Source organism: Copadichromis virginalis, unplaced genomic scaffold (genome assembly GCF_057382275.1).
Source record: "Copadichromis virginalis isolate Kocher_CV1m ecotype Utaka unplaced genomic scaffold, C_Virginalis_male_GT1.1 unmapped_scaffold_1, whole genome shotgun sequence".
NCBI classification, from domain to species: domain Eukaryota; kingdom Metazoa; phylum Chordata; class Actinopteri; order Cichliformes; family Cichlidae; genus Copadichromis; species Copadichromis virginalis.
The window spans coordinates 6,839,172-6,864,597 of NW_028188589.1; the positions used below are offsets into that span (position 1 = coordinate 6,839,172).

The 25,426-nt window shown below is 41.5% G+C and overlaps 1 protein-coding gene and 1 pseudogene across 2 annotated transcripts in view; one reads left to right on the forward strand and one right to left on the reverse strand.

Moving 5' to 3' along the window:
• The window catches only part of LOC146679688 (protein NLRC3-like), a 28,290-nt gene extending 4,440 nt beyond the window's left edge, over window positions 1-23,850 (reverse strand). The window contains exons 1-7 of one of the 2 annotated variants that reach the window (XM_085450099.1): window positions 23,430-23,850; window positions 22,771-22,823; window positions 19,422-19,706; window positions 15,538-17,332; window positions 10,758-10,931; window positions 10,356-10,529; window positions 3,666-3,839 (exon numbers count right to left, since the gene is read on the reverse strand). In XM_085450099.1, coding sequence (XP_085306225.1) covers window positions 3,666-3,839; window positions 10,356-10,529; window positions 10,758-10,931; window positions 15,538-17,332; window positions 19,422-19,706; window positions 22,771-22,819 — 2,651 coding nt within the window. In that variant the 5' untranslated portion in view covers window positions 22,820-22,823; window positions 23,430-23,850. Of the gene's footprint in view, window positions 1-3,665; window positions 3,840-10,272; window positions 10,530-10,757; window positions 10,932-15,537; window positions 17,333-19,421; window positions 19,707-22,770; window positions 22,824-23,429 lie in introns of those variants that run through there. The other variant, XM_085450100.1, reaches the window with a different exon arrangement.
• Window positions 17,718-19,439, forward strand: LOC146679689 (uncharacterized; annotated as a pseudogene).
• Window positions 23,851-25,426: the final 1,576 nt, after the last annotated feature.

A 25,426-nucleotide genomic window follows, 5' to 3' on the forward strand; every position in this document is an offset into this window, starting at 1 on the left:
TTCATCTCACATAAACAATAACGTGACGTGAAAAAAGGCGCAACCTTTGACGTTGCCAGATGAACTCTGTATTCCTCGTCCGCAAAAAAGGAGTTTTAAAAAAATCTCAGTTTTTGGTGATTTGAAACACTGTTTGGATGAAACAGCTGCGTTTTCAAAAATACCAGTGTAGGTGCGGACGTAGCGTAAAAGATTTAGTAGCTTATTTTCTTACTACCTGTAATTTATTGCAGATTACTTGTATTTGCTTAATTGTTTACTAAATGTTTGAGGTGTGAAATAAACCGCAATGGAGCAAAATATGGGCGTGTGTGGTTGGAGGATGTGTTAGTGCGTGTGCGTGCTGTTCACGCGCCGGGGGGGAGGCGAACGTTTTTCGTGTAAAACAAAGGGGGGCCCAGCAAAAAAAGTTTGGGAACCACTGCTGTAGTGCCATTTTGGGGAGCAGTTCAAGTTGCTATACATCAATACAACCGTTATAGCCCAAATTTTAATAATATGTATGCATTCAGTCCATAGTAACTACATATGCATATATACATATACAGCAAAAAGTGCAATAAACTAGAACAAATTGAAAATTGTTTTGTTTTGTATTTTTACATATAGTTGTAGATGTCCGTACAAACAAACAAACAGGCAACCAACACATCACATACACACTCCAAAATAATATAATATAATATAAGCCTGAGAAAACAACCTAGATTTTTCATCAAAAAAGTACAATGTGCAATGGCAACAACACATATGGTTCAGTGTTATTAACTATGATAATAGCAGTAGGTACAAAAGACAATCTATGTCTCTTTGTCTTCACTGCAGGCACTTTATAACGACGACCTGATGGAAGCAGTTGAAAATCATTAAAGAGAGGATGATCTGAACACAACATGACAGAGGTCGCCTTCCTCAGCACCTGCCTGTTATAAAAGTCCACAAGCTGGACCTGAGACCTCCCTGAAATCTTACCAGCCACTTTAACCAGGTTGTTAAGTCTGGTCTTATTATTCAGAGACATATTACCGTACCAAGCAATGATACAGAAAGTTAAAACAGATTCAATAAAACTTTTATAAAAAACGAGTCATCATTGCAGATGAAACATTGAAACCTCTCAACCTCCTTAAAAAGTCTTTGTTGAACCTTTTTCACTGTAGCAGCAAGATGTGACTCAAAGCACAGAGCTTTATCAAGAACAACCCCCAAATACTTATAACTGTCCACCAGTTCAATGGCTGCACATTTACCACTGTTAGCGCAGGATGAGGGGATGTCTCCCTGAAGTCAATAACCATGTCCTTGGTTTTCAAGGTGCTGATCATTAAGAAGGACTGATCACACCACGAAACAAACTCATCCACAACAGGCCCATGGGAATCCTCTTCACCATGAAGGAGGCTTACAATGACTGTGTCATCTGCGTATTTAATGAAATGCCTGTTGGCCTGTGTACTGCGACAGTCATTAGTGTACAAAATATACAGTAGAGGAGAGAGACAACAACCTTGTGGTGAGCCAGTGGAAGAGTTCAGCTGTTTGGAAAAACAGCCGTTCACTCTCACACACTGAGATCTGTCAGTTAAAAAGTTTAAAACCCAACCAACGAGATTAAGATCAAGTGTAAACTGGTTAAGAAGTTTATCAGCTAAAAGATGTGGCTGGATAGTATTAAAAGCTGAAGAAAAATCAATAAATAAGAGCTGAGCATGAGCTTTGGCGCCATCAAGATGGCGATAAAGGAAGTTCAACAGAGTGACCACTGCATCATCAACACGTCTACGAGGCCTGTATGCAAATTGTAGAGGGTCTATAAGCTTCTCTACTTGCTAACTGAGAGTCTGAACTAAAACCAGGAAGACTTATCTTATTACAGTCACTGTAACAGTGACCAGTCATGTGTTTCATGCCTGCCCAGGCCACCCTTAAGTTATTGCTACCCATCTCCGCCTCTACCTTATCCTTGTATTTTACTTTGGCTTTTTTAATTTCTGATCTGATCTCCTTCCTAATTTCTCTAACTTTCAAGATATTCCCTTCAATAAAAGCTTTTTTCCTTTCATGAATCAGCCTCATAAGACCTTTTGAAGACCATGGTTTGTTATTAGGAAAAAAATGGAGATGGTGTCAGTCGCATTCTTAGGATTCGCTTTAGGGTGGATGTAAACAATGGTGACGTTGATCTGTGGGAATTCCCTCGGCAGATAAAACGGCCTCAAAGACACAGAGAGGAGCTCAATGTCAGGCAGACACACTTGTCTACGAACGGTCACATTTTTACACCATTTCTGATTTATATACAAACACACTCCTCCTTGAGATTTCTGGGTAGCTCCGGGGTCTCGATCCAAACGTATGGGAAACCCGAAGCCATTTAGTTCCAGAGAACAATCAGGGTCAGAGTCCTTGAGCCAAGTCTCTGTGAATGCCATTAGACATGTATCCCTGTAGTCACGTAAGTGTGCAACATTCAAATGCAGTTCATCCAATTTACTCCTCAGAGACTGCACATTAGCCAGGATTATTGATGGTAAAGGAATGACTCCAAACAACCGTCAGGATTGCCAATAAAATCATGCGAAATAAAAAACCCATCTTCGTTAAAAGAAGTTCCACAAAGCACAAGCCGATGCTATAGAATTTCCTCAGGCAAAAAAATATATATATAAAGGAATAAAAGAATGAAATAAAATAAGTTAAAACACTGACACTGACAGAGAGAGACAACCTGCTGGTCGCCACAAGAGCAGCGCCCCTCTTTCTAGTCTAGTCTAGACTGAGAATGCATCAAGACCACTCACTCACCCTTCCCTCCTGCCTCTCAGCTGCTGAAACTCACAGTTTGTTACCACGGAAGAGTCACTCCTTCATCTGAGATGAAGCCTGATAGTCTGACTGATGCAATATAACATTCAGTCTACACTTTGTTTTTGTGCAAAGATGATAAAGAGGAAATACTAATAACATAAACAAAAATAAATGTCCAATTTAGAAATCTTATTCTTTTTTGCTCTATGAAATAGTTGTTTTTATTTTTCAGTCACTCATCGTAGCAGTAGGATTTACATGAAAATAAAAACAAATTAAGTTTGAGAGAAAAAGTACATTTTTGGCACTCTCTGGGCAACTGACTCAGAGACTCAAATGACTTAAAAAACCCGATTCATTTTGGTGAGTGACTCATTTAAACTCGATTCGGTAAAAAGAATCAAATTTACCATCACTAATACAAATCCCTTTGGAGAAAACAGCTTTAAAATATGTATTGTTAAATTCCAGATGTTTCTTTGCAAGGAAAACTCAGACACTGAAACAATACCACCAGTAACCTCCTACATATGGAAATGTGGTGTCATTAAAGACATAATAATTTCATTAATACCCAATATCCAGCAAAATATGTAATTTGAACATTTTGTTCCTAACGAAATCAAATGTATATATTGTAGAAGATTAGCCAAATTTATGTAAAATGGCCAGTACATGAATTAAAAAAATAAATAAATAAACAAAATCGTATGACTGTGACAAATTTTACACAGTAATTCAGTCTAATAATCCACTCAAATATAAATATAAGTTTAGCTAAAAGCTCTATAGATAAGTCAATCAATAATATAATTCACATTTTAAATGATCATATGTGTTAACGTTTGAATCCTGACCTGAGAGTTTCCACTGCACACTGTGAACTCTTTAGTCCAGCAGACAGAAGCTTCACTCCTGAATCCTGCAGGTCAGAGTTACTCAGGTCCAGCTCTCTCAGACTGGAGGACTGGGAGCTGAGGACTGAGCACAGAGCTTCACAGCTTCTCTCTGACAGGTTACAGCCACCCAGTCTGAAAAACAAAAGATAATCTATAATACTTATGTAAAGTTTGTTATTATATTACATGCCATCTTTTTATTTTTGATGAAACCTTAACATACTAAGATACAACATCATATGGATGAACTTGAATAAAATGTTTTTTTTAAATTATATCTTTATTTGGATTGGACAAGTGATCAGTAAACAAAGTGATCAGTGGGTGCATATTAACCTCCACTAGCTATTACTAGGAGAGTTGCTCGCATGCTCTCCCAAAGGAGATATATAGAACACATTACATGGAACTATAAACACAAACTGGGAGGGGTGCCCATGCTGCAATCATTGTGAAGAAATAAGTAAATAAACAAGCAATAGTAATAGAAGTAAATGTAAAAAACAAACAAACAAAAAACAACCAAGTAATAGTGAGATCAAGTGAAGTCAGCCCTCGTGGGGGTGATGAATTGGATCCAATTGTTCCAACTTTGGTAGAATTTGGCTTTTTGATTTCTTAACAGATATGTAAGTTTTTCCATCCTAAATATCTCTAAAATGATCCCAAACCAGTCGTCTAGGGTAGGCTGGGCTGGGCTTAACCATCTTCTAGTAATTGTTTTTTTACTTGCCACCAAGAGTAATTGCACCAACTTAATCTCACTCCTACATTCCAGAAAGGGGACCAAACCCATGTATAAAACCTTAAAATCTAAAGGTATTTGAACGTTAAAGACTGCACTTAAGGAGACCTGAACGTTTTTTAACTTGGGACAGTCCCAAAAGACATGAAAATGGTTAGCAACAGTCGAGCCGCATTGTCTCCAGCATTGCATATAAGCCCCTTTGTACCTCTCCTGATATGGAGTCTTGAAGTACCTAATAATATTCTTCCAGCCATGTTCCTTCCAGCTCATAGAACTGGACGTGGACCACTGGCAGTACAAAACATTTTCCCACTCCCCCACAGAAATAGCAATCCCTGATTCCCTTTCCCATTTATCCTTAGTGTATAAAGTGTTATCCTTGCTGGCACTAGAGAGGGCTTTGTATAGTTTAGAAATAGATTTAGTAGGGGTCATGGTTGTGGCATTTTTCAGGATGAGGAAAAAATGCGACTCAGCATCATTGAAGTCGGACAGTTTGCATTCATGATCAATATATGATCTCAGCTGTAAGTTTCTATGAAAGTTGTATTTTGTCAGGTTGTGATCGTCCCGTAAGGCCTCAAATCTGAGCACAATATTTCTATGAGTAAGAGAGAGGAATGTCGTAAGGCCATAGGATATCCATGCTTCAAAGTTAGAGTCGTGTCTGTTTGGAATAAAATCCGAGTCGAAAGCAACCCACCTGAAGATTTTTAGCATTTTGTGTATCCCACAGATGTTGATTACCTTCTGCCAAACTTGGAGGGTGTGGGTTAACCAGGGGTTCCCCAGCTTTTCCAGCCGGCACATTAGACCCTTATCTGCCATTACAGCTTGTAGGGGGAATCGGTCCAACAGGCTGGACTCCAGTTCCTTCCACCTAGCCGTGTATGTTTTGTTACACCAATATAAGAGGGGGGTTATTTGAGCGACATAATAGTAATTCCTGAGGCAGGGGAGACCCAGTCCTCCCTTTTCCTTGGGGAGCTGGAGGGTAGCATATTTAATCCTTGGCTTTCGGCCCTGCCAGATAAATCTGGAGATCCATTTGTCCCACTCAATAAATTGGTAATCGCTCACTTCTATTGGCAAGTTTCTAAAAAGATAAAGCAGTCTGGGGAGCGTGTCCATCTTGATTGCGGTTACCCGGGAGCTGAGACGCATAAAGGGGACCAGATTCCATCTGTGCAAATCAGCTTTTATACTTGCAGATATTGGCTCGTAGTTTGCCTGAAAGAGCAGCGAGAGGTCCGCAGTCAAATATATTCCCAGGTACTTAATTTTCTCATTATCCCGATTTACTGTAAATTTGAGTAGAGATGTGTAATATTCTCCTAATGTTGTCAGTTGTTTGTCTATAGTGAATGAAACCAGTCTGATCTAAATCGATGAGGTCAGGTAAAAACTTCTCCAGTCTACGAGCAAGAATAGAAGTAAATAGTTTGTAATCCAAGTTAAGGACACTGATTGGTCGATAGTTTCCACATTCTCGTTTATCTTTCCCCTCTTTTGGGATAATTGAAATAGTTGCCTCCCTCCAGGAGGGTGGGATTTCTCCCTCCTGTAGGATGTAGTTAAATGACTTCAGCAATGTGGGGACTAGATCTGCCCTCAGGGTGCGATACCACTGAGAACTGAACCCGTCCGGCCCAACTGCCTTACCTGGTTTTAATCTGGAAAGAGCTGCATTAATTTCTTCCACTAAAATGGGATGTGTTAGAAGCTCATTTTTGAGAGACGGGAGTGAAGGTAATTCTAGAGAGCTAAGAAAGGCATCAGTACAATTCTCCTCCGTAGCATTGGGCTGTGAGTACAGCTCCCTAAAGAAGGTCTCAAAACATTTCTGAATGTCTTCTAATTTTGATTCCAGAATATTAGTCTTGGGGTCCTTGATTTGGTATATCGTACTTTCCTCTAGTTGTTTGCGTTATTTATGTGCCAGATATTTTGCAGATTTCCCTCCTGTCTCATAGTATTTTTGCCTCAAAAAAATTAAGTTATTTTGGGCCTCCTGGGTGTAAATATCATTAATTTCATCCTGTATTTTCCTGATATCCTGCTTCAGAGTAGGATTTGCGGTGTTTATGTCTTCCTATTCTTTCAACTTTAAATTTGCCTGTAGTTCTGCTAATTTTTGCCCTTTGATTCTCTTTAAGTGGGAGGCGATAGAAATTAATGTACCTCTCATTACCGCTTTGAGCGTATCCCAAAGAATAGCTGGAGATACCTCTCCTGTGTCATTAACATCTAGAAATTCTTTAATGTCTACCTTTAATTTGGAAACTATGGCAGGATCATTAAGGTGCGATAACAATTTCCACAGTGTGGTACATTTTTTCCTAGCCACCTGCAAAGATAGAGAGATAGGACTGTGGTCAGATAGATCTCTTGTTAATATGTCACAGTCTTTGACCCTAAACCTATCAACTTTAAACATAAAAAAGTAGTCCAGCCTTGCATACACTTTAAAGGAACCAGAGTAATGAGTGAAATTTCTGGTAGATGCGTAGCGGTCCCTCCATACATCTATTATCCCCATCTCTACCATATAGGAATTGACTTTTCTAGTAAGTGCTGTTACCTGGTTGGTCGGGGAGGAGGAGTCTAGTTTAGGGTCAAGTCTAAAGTTAAAACCCCCCCACAGACAACTATCCCCTGAGAATCCACCAATAAATCAAACCTATTCCTATAGAATAGCCAATCGCTCCCGGGGGGAGCATAAACATTTAAAATTGTGATTTCAGACCCCTCTATTCTTCCTTTTATTCTAACCAATCTGCCTTCCTCGTCACAGAGTTCTTAGATATGTTCATAGTTAAGAGTACCAGAGATAAGTGTAGCCACACCCCTCTTGTGTTTGGACTTAACGGAAGAGGAGAATACATATTTAAAACCCTTTCTTTTCAATCTCAAGTGATCTACTTGGTTCATGTGTGTCTCCTGAAGTAATGCAATCTGGGCCTTCTCCTTCCTTAGTTTGGACAGTATCTTATTCATCTTAATCACGTTCAGAACCCCGTTAACATTAAAAGAGATTACTTTCACTGACTCACTTCCCATAAAGATATATTAAGTTACCACAGCGCATAAACTCAATAGCAGCAAGCAACCCCCTCTTAAAACAGTAACAAGTGAAAAAAGTTAGGAATGAACTGAAAACATTTGAACATAACTGGAGCTTGAAAGCTCCTAAGCTGGCTTCTGACAGTGGAGCACTTCCACTGACACCCTCACAACTTGAAGGGAAACCCCTTATTACTCCCTGAGTTAGGGGGCTTTCCACTGCGACGTCACTCACAGCATGAGAAGCCCCACCCATTTTAGCTCGACAGTAACCATATTTCACCATGTTGTCCATAGCTAATACATAACATTAAATTCGTTCTCTTCACGTCTGTATACTTGCAGCTTCTCTCTATATCCCGCAGCTCCTCGGATCTGACGCGGACGCCGACCACCAACTCCCCGCCACAGCGGGCATCTTTGTAGTTTTTCTCTGGGGGTTGCCGGTGGTGTAATCACCTTTACCGGCAGGCCCCGACTCGCCAGGTCAGCCGTTGCCTCCTCCACCGTGTTGTAGGTTTTCACTCCTTCTTCGAAAAAAACCTTAAGGCGCGCTGAGTAGAGGGTCCTAAACCGTACATTCTTCTCTTTTAGGACCTTTCGTGCCTCTGCATACTCCTTCCTCATAGCCATGATCTCAGGGGGGTAATCGTGGTCGAGGTTGATCTTGCTGGAATTCAGCATAAAACCTTTCTTTTGCCAAGCGAGCCTCAGCACTTCTTCTTTAACCGTGAAGCACAGGAATTTTACCAGGATCGATCTGGGTTGGGAGCCGTCCGGAGGGAGTAATGATAACACTCTGTGTGCTCTCTGAATTTGTAACGGTGTTGATGGTGGGATGGCGAGATTCTCCCGGAGTAGCTTCTCCACAAAGTGGGCCATAGATGGAGCTCCCGATTCTTCTCCCTCCGGCACCCTGTACAGTCTGAGCGACTCCCTCCTCGAGTAAGCCTCCAGTGATGTTAGTTTTGTTTGAAACTTTTCCTGCATGCTTTCTCCCATTTGCGCAACATCTCTAAAGTTAGAAATATCCTGTCTCAGAGTGACGCTGAAAAACTAGTTCATGCATTTATTACTTCCAGGCTGGACGACTGTAATTCATTATTATCAGGATGTCCAAAAAACTCCCTGAAAAGCCTTCAGTTAATCCAAAATGCTGCAGCAAGAGTCCTGACAGGGACTAGAAAGAGAGAGCAGATTTCTCCTGTATTGGCTTCCCTTCATTGGCTTCCTGTTAAATCCAGAATTGAATTCAAAATCCTGCTCCTCACATACAAGATCTTAAATAATCAGGCCCAATCTTATCTTAATGACCTTGTAGTACCATATCACCCCATTAGAGCACTTCGCTCTCACTCTGCAGGCCTACTTGTTGTTCCTAGAGTATTTGAAAGTAGAATGGGAGGCAGAGCCTTCAGTTTTCAGGCCCCTCTTCTGTGGAACCAGCTTCCAGTTTGGATTCAGGAGACAGACACTATCTCTACTTTTAAGATTAATCTCATATTTCCATTAAAAGTGTTGAATTTGACTGTTTGATGTTCTTTATGATCTCTGGCACCAGTTCATCTGTAGGCTGAGCTCAATCCATCCATTTAGTGAAATTATGTTTAAAGGTCTCCTTGTTTTCTGAGCGTGCACAGATCCTGAAGCAGAAAGCCTGGGTTAACAGAGAAATGATCATCACTGTGATGATGCTCATCATCTCTGACTGGGATTTGAGGTTTTGTCAAAGCAGCAAAGAAAGCCTGGCTATGTTGGACTGGGTGTGGAAGCAGCTCCCAGTTTGAGTTCAGGAGACAGACACCCTCTCTACTTTGAAGATCAGCTTCAAACTTTCCTTTTTGCTAAAGCATATAGTTAGGGCTGGACCAGGTGACCCTGAATCCTCCCTTAGTTATGCTGCAATAGACGTAGGCTGCCGGGGATTCCCATGATGCATTGAGTTTTTCCTTTCCAGTCACCTTTCTCACTCACTATGTGTTAACAGACCTCTCTGCATTGAATCATATGTGTTATTAACCTGTCTCTCTTCCACAGCATGTCTTTATCCTGTCTTCCTTCTCTCACTCCAACCAATCACAGCAAATGGCCCCGCCCCTCCCTGAGCCTGGTTCTGCCAGAGGTTTCTTTCTGTTAAAAGGGAGTTTTTCCTTCCCACTGTCGCCAAAGTGCTTGTTCATAGGGGGTCATATGATTGTTGGGTTTTTCTCTGTATCTATGAAGTGCCTTGAGGTGACTTTTGTTGTGATTTGGCGCTATATAAATAACATTGAATTGCATTGTTAGTATCTCAGACAAAATCTCGTCTGTGTTCTGGAGCTTATCTTTGTGTTCTGCAACCCTGGTTTCCACATCATTAAGCCGCGCATTGGCTTTATCCAACTCACCCCTTATTTCCACCAGTTGCGCTTTCGTGTCTTTTCGAAATTCTTTCACCTCTTTCCCAACGCCTCTCAGTTCTTTCAGTATCAGCGTCAAACTTGCTGGGTCAACCTCATCTTCTGTCCCAGAATCCTCGCGGCTAGGAGTGGGAGAGTGGCCTCGGCTAGCCCTATAGGGGCTAACGTTAGCCCCTTCTGTTAGCTGCACATTGCCATCTTCCACGTTTTCAAACGTTAACTTCTTAGCTATTTTGTTCTTTCTGGACATCATTTAAACCCCTTTTTCCTCTTTATGTGCACTTAGATAGTGTATTAATTTACTTGGGGCAGTTTTAATAAGTTTCAGTCGAGAGCTCTCATACTAGGTGTCCATCCCCACGAGCGCCGGAACCGGAAGCCTTGAATAAAATGTTTAATTGGTTCATTTAAAAAAAACAAAATGTCAATTGATCTGACCTCAGAGTATTTAGTTTACAGTTTAAACTTTGTAGTCCAGCAGACAGAATCTTCACTCCTGAATCCTGCACATTTTTGATACTCAGGTCCAGCTCTGTCAGAGTAGAGGACTGAGAGCTGAGCATTGAGGACACAGCTTCACAGTTTTCCGCTAGAAGTTCACAGACGTTGAGTCTGAAAATGAAAACATGAACAAAGACTGATGTTAAAGTGTAATCAGGGTGCAATAACTAATCTTATATTTTAAGAATCCTTGTTGTTTTATGCTGAGCAGATGTGGTACGAAACAACAGTAAATTGATCAAGTTTACCTCTACTGTTTAAATTGCTGGATTTATTTTCTCAGTTAAAAACAAAACAAAACAAACAAACAAAAGAAAAAAGAATACAAATCGGTCAGACCTCAGAATATTCAGTTTGGCGTGTGGACTCTCCACTGCAGCAGACAGAAGCTTTACTGCTGAAGCCTTCAGGCTGTCGGTACTCAAGTCCAGCTCTCTCAGACTACAGGACTGGGAGCTGACCACTGACAACAAATCTCTACAGACTTTCTCTGATAGCTTACAGCTGCTCAGCCTGAAAAAAATAACAAGAACAACAAAACAATAATATTTATTATCAAATAAAATCTCTTTATATGTTGAATCTAAGTAATCAAATGTGTACAAATGAGTACACTACAATGCACAATTAAATAAAAAAATGTTCAAGAATTTAAGTGTAACAGAAGAAAAATATTTCAAATTAAACACAATTATTCCAATGTATGTAAATGGAAACCAGTGAAGAGCAGGTTGATTTAGTGACAGTAGTTCAGTGTCTGCTGGCACAGGCCTGTGAGTACTGCAGTATTACACTTACTGCAGTACTGCTGGTCACTTTATTAATTCTAATATGTGTGATTACTGTAAATGTAGTTATAAATAATGTATCACATCCTGGACTCTCGTTTCATTTTCTGTCTAAAAGCTGCTTTGGCTCATTCCCCTTTAAAGCCCCGCTCTCCCTAAAGGCCAACTTTATTTTGATTGGATGATTTCATAAAGCACGCTGAAGGGCAGTAGCCAGTTATCATGAGCTCCATCTCCTCAACCTTCTGGTTTAGAAATTATAAGAAACTGTATACCTCATAAAAACCCGTCTTGATCCATGCTCAATCATCCAGGTTAGTAAATCCCAAAAGTTGATTCTGTTCATCTGGACGTAGCGCTTTCAGTGGGAGAAACATTTCGTCACTCATCCAGGTGACTTCGTCAGTCTCAGCTGACTTCTGGTTTCCAACCCTATAAAAAGTACATTTGCATAATGACTGAAACCAGCCCACTGAAGGAACAATAAGGCTGGGAGGTCAGTTCCTTGACCATTAGGTTTGAGTCATTATGCAGATGTACTCTTTATAAGATTGGGGAAAGCTGCAGTCAGCTGAGCCTGAAGAAGTCATCTTGATGAGTGACAAAATGTTTCTCCCGCTGAGAGCGCTACGTCCAGATGAACAGAATCAAACTTTGGGGGCTCATAAAATCATGATTAGAAATCTTCTCAGATGTATTTTTACATTTTAGATCCACAGCAACAAAGTTCACAGCAGGATGTCTCTGTTCAGTAATTATTATGCCCATTACCTGCAAACTGTGAGGTACGCAGGTAATGTCAGGTAAACACTAGCTGCCTGAAACTGTTCCTGTTAAATGTGTGTATAAAGGAAATAAGCTGAAATACAGAGACTGGGTGGATCTGTGCTTTGACTTTGACACCAAAAATTTCTTCCTGTTAAAAGGGAGTTTTTCCTTCCCACTGTCGCCAAAGTGTTTGCTCATAGGGGGTCATATGATTGTTGGGTTTTTCTCTGTATCTATTACTGTACGATCTACTGTACAATATAAAGCGCATTGAGGTGACTGTTGTGATTTGGCGCTATATAAATAAAATTGAATTGAATTACATCCCATTTCAGGTACCTAGAACCTGAACCTTCTCTGGAAACCTGGGACGCTGGCGGGTTTCTCTTGCTTACCTATCTGCTCATCCTCTTTCTTTCTGCTCGCATGATGATTTCCTGGTTGAGTTTGTAAAGACTTTTGCTCAGGACCTTCTTGCTGTGCGGCAACAGTGCTAACCACCGTCCGCTGTATGTTTTTCAGTCATTAAATCAAACCATGAAAGATCAGCTTGCTTCTCGTGATGAACCTGTCTGTTTTCGATTCCACACCAGGGTCTGCCCACTGGAAAGTTCAGGGATAAGGGTGGAGGATACTCACACAAACATAAAAACCCAGATTGCAACTCCAACTCTCTGTTCTAGTTAACCAGACCTTTCAGGCTCTTGTTCAATTAGAACCTCATGGAGTCTGAGTTAGCGAGACAGTTAAACATCCCTCTATGCCCCCTTAATCCGCCCATTCCCACTAAGTCATTAAATAACCGAGTGTCCCCTCACATAACTCAGCGCACAGAGCCTGTCACCCCTGGCAATCACAAGAAAACACTTACCTTTTTTGCTTTTCATGCACCTCACAAACCACTCATACTCGGGTTTCCTTGGCTAGAATTACATAACCCCCACTTAGACTGGTCAGGTCAGAGGGTAATCAGTTAGAGTCTGTTCTGTCATTCAAATTGCCTTGTTTCCGCCCGTCCACCGGAACCTGTGGAACCATCAACCAACACTGAGACTGTTTTAGATCTCTCCTCTGTCCCCACCAAATGTCATGATCTTCAGGAAGTATTTAGCAAAAGTAAAGCGCTTTCACTGCCACCTCACAAACCACAGGACAGCACCATAGAACTACTCTCTGGCTCCACCCGGCCTTCTAGCTGGCTGTATAACCTGCTTAGACCTGAGTGTGCGGCTATGGAAAAGTACATTAAGGAATCCCTCGGTGCAGGCATAATCCAACGATTGTCATCTCAAGTTGGAACTTCTTTTTTGTGGGGAAAAAGGATGGCTCTCTCTGGCCATGCATTTACTTCAGGGGCCTCAGTGATATTACCATCAAGAATAAGTACCTATTACCTCATTAGCTCTGCTTTCAGGCCATTTCACAGTGCCACTGGGTTTACAAAACCCCACATCCGCAACGCTTACCACTTTTTCCAGATCAATCAGGGAGACAAGTGGAAGACTGTTTTAAACATGCCATTGGGGGACTACGAGTATTTGGTCATGCCGCCTGGGTTAACTAATGCTCCCGCAATGTTTCAAGATTAGTTAACGATGTCCTCCGGGAATTCCTTGACAGGTTCGTATTGGTGTATCTGGATGATATCCTCATTTTTCCCAAAACCTGTGAGGAACATCAGTCTCATGTCCATGCTATTTTTCCAACGTTTGCTGGAGAATAAACCTTATGTCAAAGCAAAAAAGTGTGAATTCCATTCCTCATCAATAACTTTTTTCAGTTACATTTTGGCACGGGGGCAGGTGAAGACGGATCTGGCAAATGTGAAAGCTTTCACAGAGTGGCCTACCCCTTGTACCCATTGTAGATTCAAGAAGCATCTCCAATGGGTTTTGGGAATAGCAAATTTTTATAGACTGTTCATTTTCAACTATAGTCAGGTAGCTGCACCACTCAAGTCTCAGCATGCATCTGGTCCCCCAAAGCTGAAACTGCATTCACCAAACTTAAGTATCTGTTCACCACGGCACCTTTTTGGTTCACCCTGATCACAGTTATCATTGCAAAGGTGGACACATCAGAAATTGGAGAAGGGAGAGGTAAATGATGCCAAGTGAAAGAGAATGCTTTGGGGGGGGGGGGTCATGCTGCTTTCATGGTCTGTGTGAGCGGCGGTGGTTTCCCACTAGACTCTGGTTTCTGCCTTTGGGTGAAGCCTGGTCAGCCTGTCCACTGTCCACACCTGACAGTAATCTACTAGGCTGAATATAACATCAGCACTCCCAATAACTCTGCTAACCTCCTAATCCTCGGATCATCTACTCACCCTTGCAGTTCAGTCACGTTTTCCTGGATGCTGGTCTTCTTGATTCACTCACAGCCACATTAATGCCTTTCGTCTCTTAGACTTACTGGACCACTTGGCCTGGATTCAAAGCTAACAAGTACTCACCCAGACCTCACCACCTGCCTTCCCCAAGTTGCTTTCCGACTGCTGACAAGTAAATGGTAAATGGACTGATTCTTATATAGCATTTTTCTACTCTCACGGAGTACTCAAAGCGCTCTATACAACATGCCACATCCACCCAATCACACCCATTCTCACAAACACTTTATCTGAACTTAGTGCTTTCTAAGTACATTCACACGCATTCATACTCTGATGGATGCATCGGAGAGCAAGTTGGGGTTAGTATCTTGCCCAAGGATACTTGACATGCAGACTGGAGGAGCCAGGGATCGAACCACCAACCTTCTGATCAGTAGGTCAGATCAGACCAGCTTTACCTCCTGAGCTACAGAAACCCCAAATAAGACATTGAAGATAACCTCGTTCACTTACTGTAACCTCCACCAGTGATCTTTCTGATGCTGCTCTACCTCTGTTACAGTGACTCAGATTACCATCAACCAAGACCCATTTCCAGAAACCTACCACAGAGCCCACTTCATGCTCACAGCTTCAAGTGCTTGACTTCCGCCATAGTTCACAGTTCATGTTAAAAAATTCCAAGTGTCAAGTTCCTGTGTGTAAATAAAGCCTTCACGTCTAGTAATATTCAGTTCCTTCACCTTTGTCTGTATTTTGGGTTCACCATGTTGTTCTGGCCACACCGAGGTAACAGATTTATATTTGAAAAACAGAGAGACATGGGGGATTGCAATAAAGATGAGACACAAACCAGACCTTAAAATAAGAACATCTGAAAACGATGTAGGTGCAGTCTGGTAGCTCAAGTATTTGCTTTAAAAAACAGAGCTAGACTCCTGGTTGTTGGAGACAAGTGAAAAACTTGAGGATAATAAACCTGTCAGAGGGGCTGAAGGATCAGAGCTCATGTTCTTATAGGCTGGATCTGGATTGTGCTTTGATTCGAGTTGAAGACAAAAATATTTCAGAAATGCTGACATGTCCTGCTGGAGAGAAATATTTAAAGTATCATGACTATTTTAGTGACTATTTTTTAATTTTTCTAAAGTGGTAGTGTTCTTTGAACTGAGAACCTCTGATTTATTTCCCATGATTTTAAGAATGAAGCGATGAGTTCATGTTTACTCACAGAGCTTTGTTGGAGGCTTTGACCACTGGCAGCAGCCTCAGAAGAGCCTTCTCTGAAGCAGAGTATTTCTTCAGGTCAAACACATCCAGATCTTCTTCTGATGACAGTAAGATGAAGACCAGAGCTGACCACTGAGCAGGAGACAGTTCATCTGTGGAGAGACTTCCTGATCTCAGGGACTGTTGGATCTCCTCCACTAGAGAACGATCATTCAGTTCATTCAGACAGTGGAACAGATTGATGCTTTTCTCTGCAGACAGATTCTCACTGAGCTTCTCCTTGATGTACTGGACTGTTTCCTGATTGGTCTGTGAGCTACTTCCTGTCTGTGTCAGCAGACCTCGTAGGAGAGTCTGATTGGTCTGCAGGGAAAGACCCAGGAGGAAGCGGAGGAACAAGTCCAGGTGTCCATTTGGACTCTGTAAGGCCTTGTTCACAGCATTCTGGTAGAAGTGTTTCTCTGCAGATTCTCTTGTTTCAGACTTCTTGGAGGTTGTCTGTTGTTCTTCCAGCAGATTGAGTCCAGAGTTGATGAAGGTCAGATGGACATGAAGAGCAGCCAGAAACTCCTGAACACTCAGATGGATGAAGCAGAACACCTTGTCCTGGTACAGTCCACTTTCCTCTTTAAAGATCTGTGTGAACACTCCTGAGTACACTGAGGCTGCTCTGATATCGATGCCACACTCTGTCAGGTCTGATTCATAGAAGATCAGGTTTCCTTTCTGCAGCTGATCAAAAGCCAGTTTTCCCAGAGACTCAATCATCTTCCTGCTCTCTGAACTCCAGTGTGCATCTGTCTCAGCTCCTCCATCATACTTGACCTTCTTCACTTTGGCCTGAACCACCAGGAAGTGGATGTACATCTCAGTCAGGGTCTTGGGCAGCTGTCCTCCCTCTCTGGTTTTCAGGACACGCTCCAGAACTGTAGTAGTGATCCAGCAGAAGACTGGGATGTGGCACATGATGTGGAGGCTTCGAGATGTCTTGATGTGGGAGATGATCCTGCTGGCCTGCTCCTCATCTCTGAATCTCTTCCTGAAGTACTCCTCCTTCTGTGGGTCAGTGAACCCTCTGACCTCTGTCACCATACCGACACAGTCAGGAGGGATCTGATTGGCTGCTGCAGGTCGTGTGGTTATCCAGAGGCGAGCAGAGGGAAGCAGTTTCCCCCTGATGAGGTTTATCAGCAGCACATCCACTGAGGTGGACTTTCTAGGGTCAGTTAGGATTGTAGTTTTGTGGAAGTCCAGAGGAAGTCGACACTCATCCAGACCATCAAAGATGAACACAACCTGGAAGTCTTCAAAGCTGCAGATTCCTGCTTCTTTGGTTTCAGTAAAGAAGTGATGAACAAGTCCCACCAAGCTGAACTTTTCCTCTTTCAGCACATTCAGCTCTCTGAAAGTGAATGGAAATATGAACTGGATGTCCTGGTTGGCTTTGTCTTCAGCCCAGTCCAGGCTGTATTTCTGTGTTAAGACTGTTTTCCCAATGCCAGCCACTCCCTTTGTCAGCACTGTTCTGATTGGTTCATCTCTTCCAGGTGTGTCTTTAAAGATGTCTTCTTGTCTGATGGTTGTTTCTGGTCCGTCTGGTTTCCTGGATGCTGTTTCAATCTGTCTGACCTCATGTTCATCATTGACCTCTGCAGTCCCTCCCTCTGTGATGTAGAGCTCTGTGTAGATCTGATTCAGAAGGGTTGGTTTTCCTGCTTTAGCGATGCCCTCAAACACACACTGGAACTTCTTCTTCAAGACAGACTTAAGTTTAGGCTGACACTTCTGAAGAGCATCTGAATCAAAAAAAGGAAAAAAGAAGGAAAAATACAAATCTGGTCTGAAGGAGCTATCTGACGTACTTTGTCCTTTGTTGAGCCTATCATACGTTTTAGTTTTTAATATACTTATTCTACCAGAAAACCAGAAAAAAGGGGCTACAGGAATTCCTAAATGTAATTCCTGAAAACAGCCACATTAAATGTTTGGAACCTACACATCTGCATTGCTTTGCAGCTTTTCATATGTACCTGATGCCAACATGTGCAGGCTAAACAGGTTTCTGCTTTCTGTGCCTCTTCTCCAAACTTTGTCACCAAAAATAACAACACTGCTATGTTATTTAAATAAGCATCTGAGAGAGATTCAGTAATTCACATTTAATTCTTGTCGTAAATTACAATGGCGAAAGATAATGTAAACCCTTTCTGGCCACACTAAACATGTTCCTTCTCGTTTGGCTCTTGGCGAAGGCAGTCGAGTTGTCTGGGCTCGGGAGAGCCCGAGTGCCCTGGAGGGACTTTCCCTGCCGGATACACGATGGACGAGTGGCAGACATGGAGGATCGTGTGCCTGGCGGGACTGTCGATCGAGGACGCTGAAGATATCTACCTATTCGGAACCATGATAACAGGGTTCTTGCTGATCGGAGCTGGCTTGGCCCTGGTTTATCGGAGAATTAAGAAAGCGGAACCGGCTGTTCAAACCCCCACAAGGCTGCCCGCTGGGATTGAAAGGATGGGACGAGGTGCGGCTTCTCAGAAAGGGCTCAGTGAATGCAGCAGGTTAAGAGCTTGGAGGCGCTAACGGCTGCAGTGAAGGCTCAGAATAACACCTCTGAGTGTATATTGGATTACATCAAGGAAGAATCCACTCGGAACAACACCTTGGGGCGGAAGCTGGATTATATCGCGGATCAGTTGGCTGCGGTCGTGAAGTCTCAGAATCTGCTCTGTGAGCAAAAGCCTGAAAAGACCACAGAATTGAAGGTAAATAACATAATTGAGAGGCTCGCAGCTATCCAGCGGGAGATTGAGAGACCAGTGTCGGTGTCGGAGTGTTAAAAACAGCTTGAAATTCTCATGAGTTGTTTGTAAAAGAAAAATCACAAATCATATAATGCGGCTATCCCTTCGGCGCCAGCTGTGGGCTCAAGGCCTGAGCTGAACAAAAACACCCTGATAACGACTGTGTTGAGTCTGTTCCTTCCCATTCCATGCAAGGCCACCTGGGTTGGCTGGTAGACTGTTTACTTAGCCTGATAGGGCGGAGGACACTGTCTCAGCTGAACTATGGACACTCACACACATACATTTACACTGATAAGCACTCACACATCCCCCCTCCCCTTCCAATGCCTTCGATGCTTGTTGCCTCCTGGGAACACGAGGCGGGTCTGGGCCCACGCTGGAGAGTCGGCGCAGTGGCAGGATGGCTGCTGTGTTGCCTGGGATTACTCCTTATCCCCTAACCAACCTTGTTGTTGGTCACGTGCTCTATAATGTTGTACTGTGGACATTTATGTGCTTTCTGTGCAGAGGAGTTTTTTTGTTTCCTGTTCTCATGCTGTCCTCTATAGCCCAGCATGATCAGAGGTTTCTTTTTTCCCCTTGTACTTTCCCATTGTAGTGTAGATTTCAGTGTTTTTTCTATAATGCAACGTTCTCTGACTTGTATCCCCATGTGATGTCTGTGTTGTGTGTGTATGGTCGGGGGGCGGGTTCATTCCACTGCAGGGCAACCTGACACTGCAGGTGATGAATAAAATTTGAACTTGAACTTGATTATATAAAAATGTGGCATTTAAGTCAAATGACTCATGCTTTTCTTCTTTAAGGCAATCAGTTTGCATGGTTTTTAAAAGTAAAGAACACTTGTGTTTAATTAAATACAGCTCACATTAGATCTAAGTAGTTTCACAGGTTTATGATGTCCATGTAGTTTAGAAAATACATTTGCAGGCATGTAACAAATCCAAACATTCGTCGTAGAATGACGTTCTTGCCCTCTCCTTTTTCTTACAGTGAATTCTGAGGTTTCACTTTCACATCTCAACAAACTGCAAGGTGACCATTTTTATTCATGGTATATGATACATGACCTCACCTTGTTGAGCAGATGGATCAGAGTATAAACGTAGCTGAGAGAAAAGAGAAGGATCTTTGATCTGAAGATGTTTGATTGTTATCTTGCATGCTTTGTCTCCTTTTTTCCTCACTGTGTCGATGAAGCTGCGTGCCTTATCTGCTCTGGCTGGGTTCTTCTCCAGTATCGATTCTTTCTCCAACTCATTTAAGACAGTGTCACATACGAGGGCCTCAAGCAGCTGTGTGAGGATTTCTGTTGTTACCCTCCAGACAAAGGCTGACCGCACCCTGGCAAGCTCCTCCTCTACAGGAAGAAGAAAGAGACATAAACATGGTTCTCAGTCGACATCATGTGAAAAATATTCTAACTTTGTTGAATTAACACTTCATCATCTCATCAACAAATACTGAATTTTAGGATGTGTGGGGTTAAAATTATGCCAGCTTAAAATGAAACTGAAGAAAATATTGAAACTGAAAAATAATATTGTAACCGATACACAGATGATCTGTATTGCTATACAGACGGGCAGGTATACAGGTATACTATGAACAAATATACATATATAAAGATGAAGCACTGTGAGGTAAACAGATCTACAGAGTGCTATGAAAATATCTACAGTAGTGGAAGCGTAGCTCTCTGAACAGACTATAACAGTGTAGGCACTATAACAGAGACTACACCATGTCAGTGTCCTAAAACTACAGCAGTAACCAACGTGGTGAATGTTGATAATGAAAGGATCATGGTCACTGGGAGGAGGAGTGTAGAAGGGTTAGGTGAGTGTGGATGGAAAGGCTCAGCGGGGACTGAGTTCAGTAGGGTGACAGCTGTGGGGAAGAAGCTGTTCCTAAACCTGCTGGTTTTAGTCTGAAGGCTCCTGTAGCACCTCCTGGAGGGGAGGAGGAGCTGGAAGAGTTTATTGGCAGTATGAGAGGAGTCTGAGAATGATGCATACTCGGCGTAGACATCTCTTTTTGAGCGTTGTGTGATGGAGAACTTTGCTTTGTGTAATGTTATAAATACTTGGATAATCCTCAGAGTCTCTGGACTTTTACTTAGAGATATTATATTCAGTCCTGTGGATAGTTATATATTTAAAAATATATTATCCTCTATGGTTACTCTGGTATGAATGACTCTGAATCACTTTATGGTAATTAACACACTATTTGCAAAAAAAAACCTGTGAAAGAATTCCAGATGACAAGTCTGTAGTTCGACATACAAGTGACGACCTTTGACCTTCATCAGTTTTTATTTAATTGTGTCAGAGAAACTCAAACGTGCTCTTCATGCAGCTGAGTACATTCAGTGTTTAAAACGGAAGCTGTGCAGGTCTGAGATCAGCAGCTTTGTGAAACACCAAGCTGAGGTCCTGTTAATGCTGATATATTGTGACACAGTTACATTTCAATTTAATTCAATTTTATTTATATAGCGCCAAATCACAACAACAGTCACCTGAAGGTGCTTTATATTGTACAGTAGATCGTACAATAACAGATACAGAGAAAAACCCAACATTCATATGATACATGGGTGATTAATCCTTTTGACTTTGTTTTTATCAATAAAACAGCTGCAGCTTTCACTACAGCACATGTGGTGCTTTAACCTTTGTACTGTTTGCATCAGTTCATTCTGCAGTTAACATGTGAACATGTTGGATGATCTGTCTGCTGTCACTGGGTGGTGCTGAGGTCTGAATCAGCTCCTGTAATCACAAAGAGAACTGAACCATCACAAACTGAAATATAAAGTTTATCTCAAATCTGAAATAGAGCTGATCCTTCTGTCCTCACACACCCAGGATCTGAAGTTCTTCTCTTACATTTCTTTAGTTCTTCAGCTCTGCTCACATACGAGCTGTTTATTTCTTAAAGCCGTATATACCAACAGATTTTCCAATATAATGTTAACCTTTGAGTTGTTGGTGCTTTGTGAATGTGAATCTGCATACATGAGCAGACGGAGCAGGTTTCAGTCCTGGTTCAGTCTGCTGCTGCACCGTGGTCACCAACATACAGAGGTATCATAACAAATATTAATGCTTTTTTCCCTCTCAAAGGATGTAAGCTGTACTGCACATGTAACTTTGTGAACTTACCTCAATAAGAATGATTCAGACTGTTTTATTTAACCTGAATATTTGAAACAAACTTAGTAAAAACAATACACAGAGTCAGTGCTAAAAATGTAATCCGAGGAAAAATGAAACACACATTTTAACTTAAGCTGCCAAGCAGAAGTATTTGGTTTGAGTACATAAATATTAGGCTTTGCTATTTAATCTGTAATTAATGATTAATGAGGGGTTACTGAAGTGCAAGCCTTTTTTAAAATATGTGTTAATATCCTTACAGATGTGGCAAAAGAGTGAAAACATGCTGCTGTTTGCACATATTGAATAATCAGCTCTGCACAGGAGCTGCAGCAGAGTGCAGCCTGTTGCTCTTACAGTGTAATACTCATAATAAAAGTACAGTAACTGTGGTTAGTTACTGACTGAGCAGCCCGGTGCGTTTCTGTTCATTTCGTTCACCTGCACGGGTTAGCTAAACAAACATTACAAAACAAGTTTTGCCGATAGCCGAGTGCCCATCTTAGCTAGCTAGCTAAGGATGTTAGCTACAGATTAGCTTACAAACACCTTTCACTTACCAAAAATATTGTGGCGGCTCTCAGGTCCTTCTGTCAGGCAGACACTGAAGAACACCTGAGTCTGTCAGTTTGAAACAGTCGGTAAACGCTGGACCTCCTCTCAGCGTCCCCGCTCTATGTGCCGTTCAGAGATACGCAAGTTTCTTCATGACTGCGGCTGCTGCAGATATTAGGTCGTCCATGATTTCTACAGTCACTGGTCAGCAATATAATGTGCGCAAACATATGTGGCTCATATATGTGGCTCTGAAGCCCCGCCCCTCAAGCGCACCCTCAGATGCCGAAGCAGTGCCAACTAATTGAAGCTGAAAAAATAACTGTACGTGGAAAAAAACGATGTAAGTGTGAAAACCACATGAACAGTGAGTTTTTCTTTAAATTTCTATATTTATGTTTTTTCACTATCATTTCACTTTCAATACATTTGTTTCAGTTTCAATATTTCTTCAGTTTCATTTTAAGGTGGCATCGTTTTAACCTCATATGTGGGTTCAAAGTACAAAAAAGTCCAGTTGTTTCTCTGCCAAACTCCTTAGACTGGAAGTTCTCATGTTATATTAATGTCCCACAGAAAGATTAAGGCAAAGATTAGGACAGGTTACAACTCGTGAATTTTATGTACTTGTCACAGTTACAAAAAAGAATCTGCCTGAAGTCTATACATCCATACGTCTCATCATACAAAGCACTGATCTCCTACCTGCTGATGGAGCTGCTTTGGCTGGCTGTTCTTTAGGTTCTTCCATCATCTTTCTATAAAAACACGAGAAGATGATTTTACCAAAAGAAACAGTGAACACAGTCTGGGTGTCACATCATATGAATTTGTGTCATGGTTTAGTGTACGGGCCACACACACTGAAACTGATCTGTGTGAAAGAACACATCGACGACATGTGAATGTAGTGATAACCTCATCATAGTAGAGGTTTTTACTTTTTCACATATTTGTTCAGTATAATGATTAAATAATCTGACAATACAAACCTAAAATACTTTGTTCCCTGTCTGCGACTTTGTGCGTCTCTGCTGTTAGTGCTTAAAGGAAGTTTTAAACTTAAAATCCTTCCCCACATATGTGACTGTGGTCTCTGGGGCCATTATCCTGAAACACTGGGGCTCAGCCCTGAAAGCTTTGCTATCTTCACCTGATAACAGCAGCTGTTTAAAGTTATTGAGTTTGACAGGGAAGTGAATGTAAATGTGAGACACTGTGTGCTCACAGCTAAAGGCTGCAGTCAGCTGTGTCAGAGCGTCCAATGATCCTTTAATAAACACTCAGAGCTCCATGTTGATGAAGCTGTCATGTGTGAGCTTGTGAGGCTCCTTTAAACTGGCTCTGCTCTGTCAGATGCTCACCTCTTCTTCACTGTCTCATCAATCTGCTGCACTCTTCATCTCCTCCTCTCTCTCTCTGCTGTCCTGTTTAAAAAAACAAACAAATCAGCGTTAGCCAATCAAACTCTGTGCAGATGCTGCAGCTACAGCTGATATGTCATTCAGCTGTTCATCAATCAGCTTCTGCTGCTGTTTATTCGGCTCTTACTCTGAACACGTGCAGATCTAGGAAGATTTTCCTGGGGTGTCAAAATCAAAGCGTTTGTTTTTTCAAACACACGTGCAGGTGTTTATATCACATATGGTTTAAATGATTCAAATGCAGTAAGTATACATGTTTCATATATCGTCTATAACTGAATTATGTTCTGTAGCCTACATAATGAAACACTTTAGTTGCATAAAACGTGAATTTTGATTTTATGTACTGTATATGTCACAGCATCGCAGTGTGGATGTGGAGAAGAGAGGACCCAAAGGCAGGACTCACAGGTGGTGAAGGCTGGTGTTTATGACAGAATGACAGAGTCTGAGATGGATGACTGACTGGAAGACCAGCTGAACAGAAACGACACATGTGGGACTGACAAAGACACTGAACTGGAGGACACTCAGGACTTACACAGGCTAATGATAATGATCAGGGTTCATATGCCTTTTTCAGGGTCAAATTCAAGCACTTCTTAAGCACTTTCAAGGTCCCTTTTCAAACTTTTCCAGCACATCCCTCCCTCACCGCCAAAAAAAAATGCATGTTTCAATTCACATCACCTCAGTAAGACCACGTGAAAGTTAAGACAAATCATCCTAGGTGAACTTAAACACCTTTGTTCCCTTTTTGTTAAGAAATAGAAAAACACTCCACACAAAAATACTGCAAAAGGAAACTGTCGCCTTATATAAAGAGTGTATAAACTCAAAATGCACATGTCACTTAAAAATTAAGATGTGAACAAATCAACTTGTTAGATATTCTTCTCCTGTTGAAAAAAACCCCAAAAAGAAATAAATAAGTCTTCTCATCAGATATTGATGCTTCTTTCCTGTGTGACAGAAAATAGGAGACAGATGTTTGTTTGTTTTTTAAGTTAATTCCCAATAAAGCTGTTTTACTGCTAACTACATTGCTGTCTGTATTATTGCTGAAGTCCTAAACGATCACCTTTAAAGTAGAGCTGGGCGATATGAGATTTTTTCATATCACGATATGTTTTTTCATTTCAGGCGATAACGATATCTATCACGATATAAGCCAAATAACTATATTTGTAAGATTTAAATGTGCCGTTGCTCACAAGTAAAATGTGAAATAATCAGCAGCTTGTTTTTAAATATTTATTTCCCATAATAAGTTCAACAGGGTAGATGTACTTAAGGAACATGAGACTTTTTCAGATAAATAAAGGCAAATATTGCAAACTACACAAAAGGCAGCCGCTAAAGCGTTTAAGTTTCAAAATAGAACAAATGAGACTAAATTGTCAATTCCACTTAGAAACAAAATATTAATTCTAAAAATAAATCTTAGTTTGTTTTACAGAAGAACAGACAAAACTGACTAACTTTTGTCAATATCAAATAAACTGAGAACTAAAAGGAAATTCTCAATCTCTCCTTGTTGTATAGCTGAGCTTTTCAAACAGTTTTAACAGTTACTTTAGTCTGACAAAAGCCGAATGACGAATTAGCGCTTCCAGTCAGAGACTGAGGCTACGTCCACACGTACACGGGTGTTTTTGAAAACGTAGATTTTCCGTTTTCGTTTTAAAAAATAATCCCGTCCACACATAAAGGCAGAAATGAAGGAAAACGCTGCTATGAACATGCCAAAGCAGCAGGTGGCGCTAGATTCCTAACCGTGCAGAAATGTTGGCCAATCAGAAGTCTAGAAGCCTTGGTGGGAAAAAGTAAACAAAGCTGGGGCATAGAAGCAGAACCGAGTCGTATGTGTGGAGGGACAGTAACTGTGTGTATATGTAAGCATTTAAACACTGCAGAGAGTAGAATTAACAGTATTG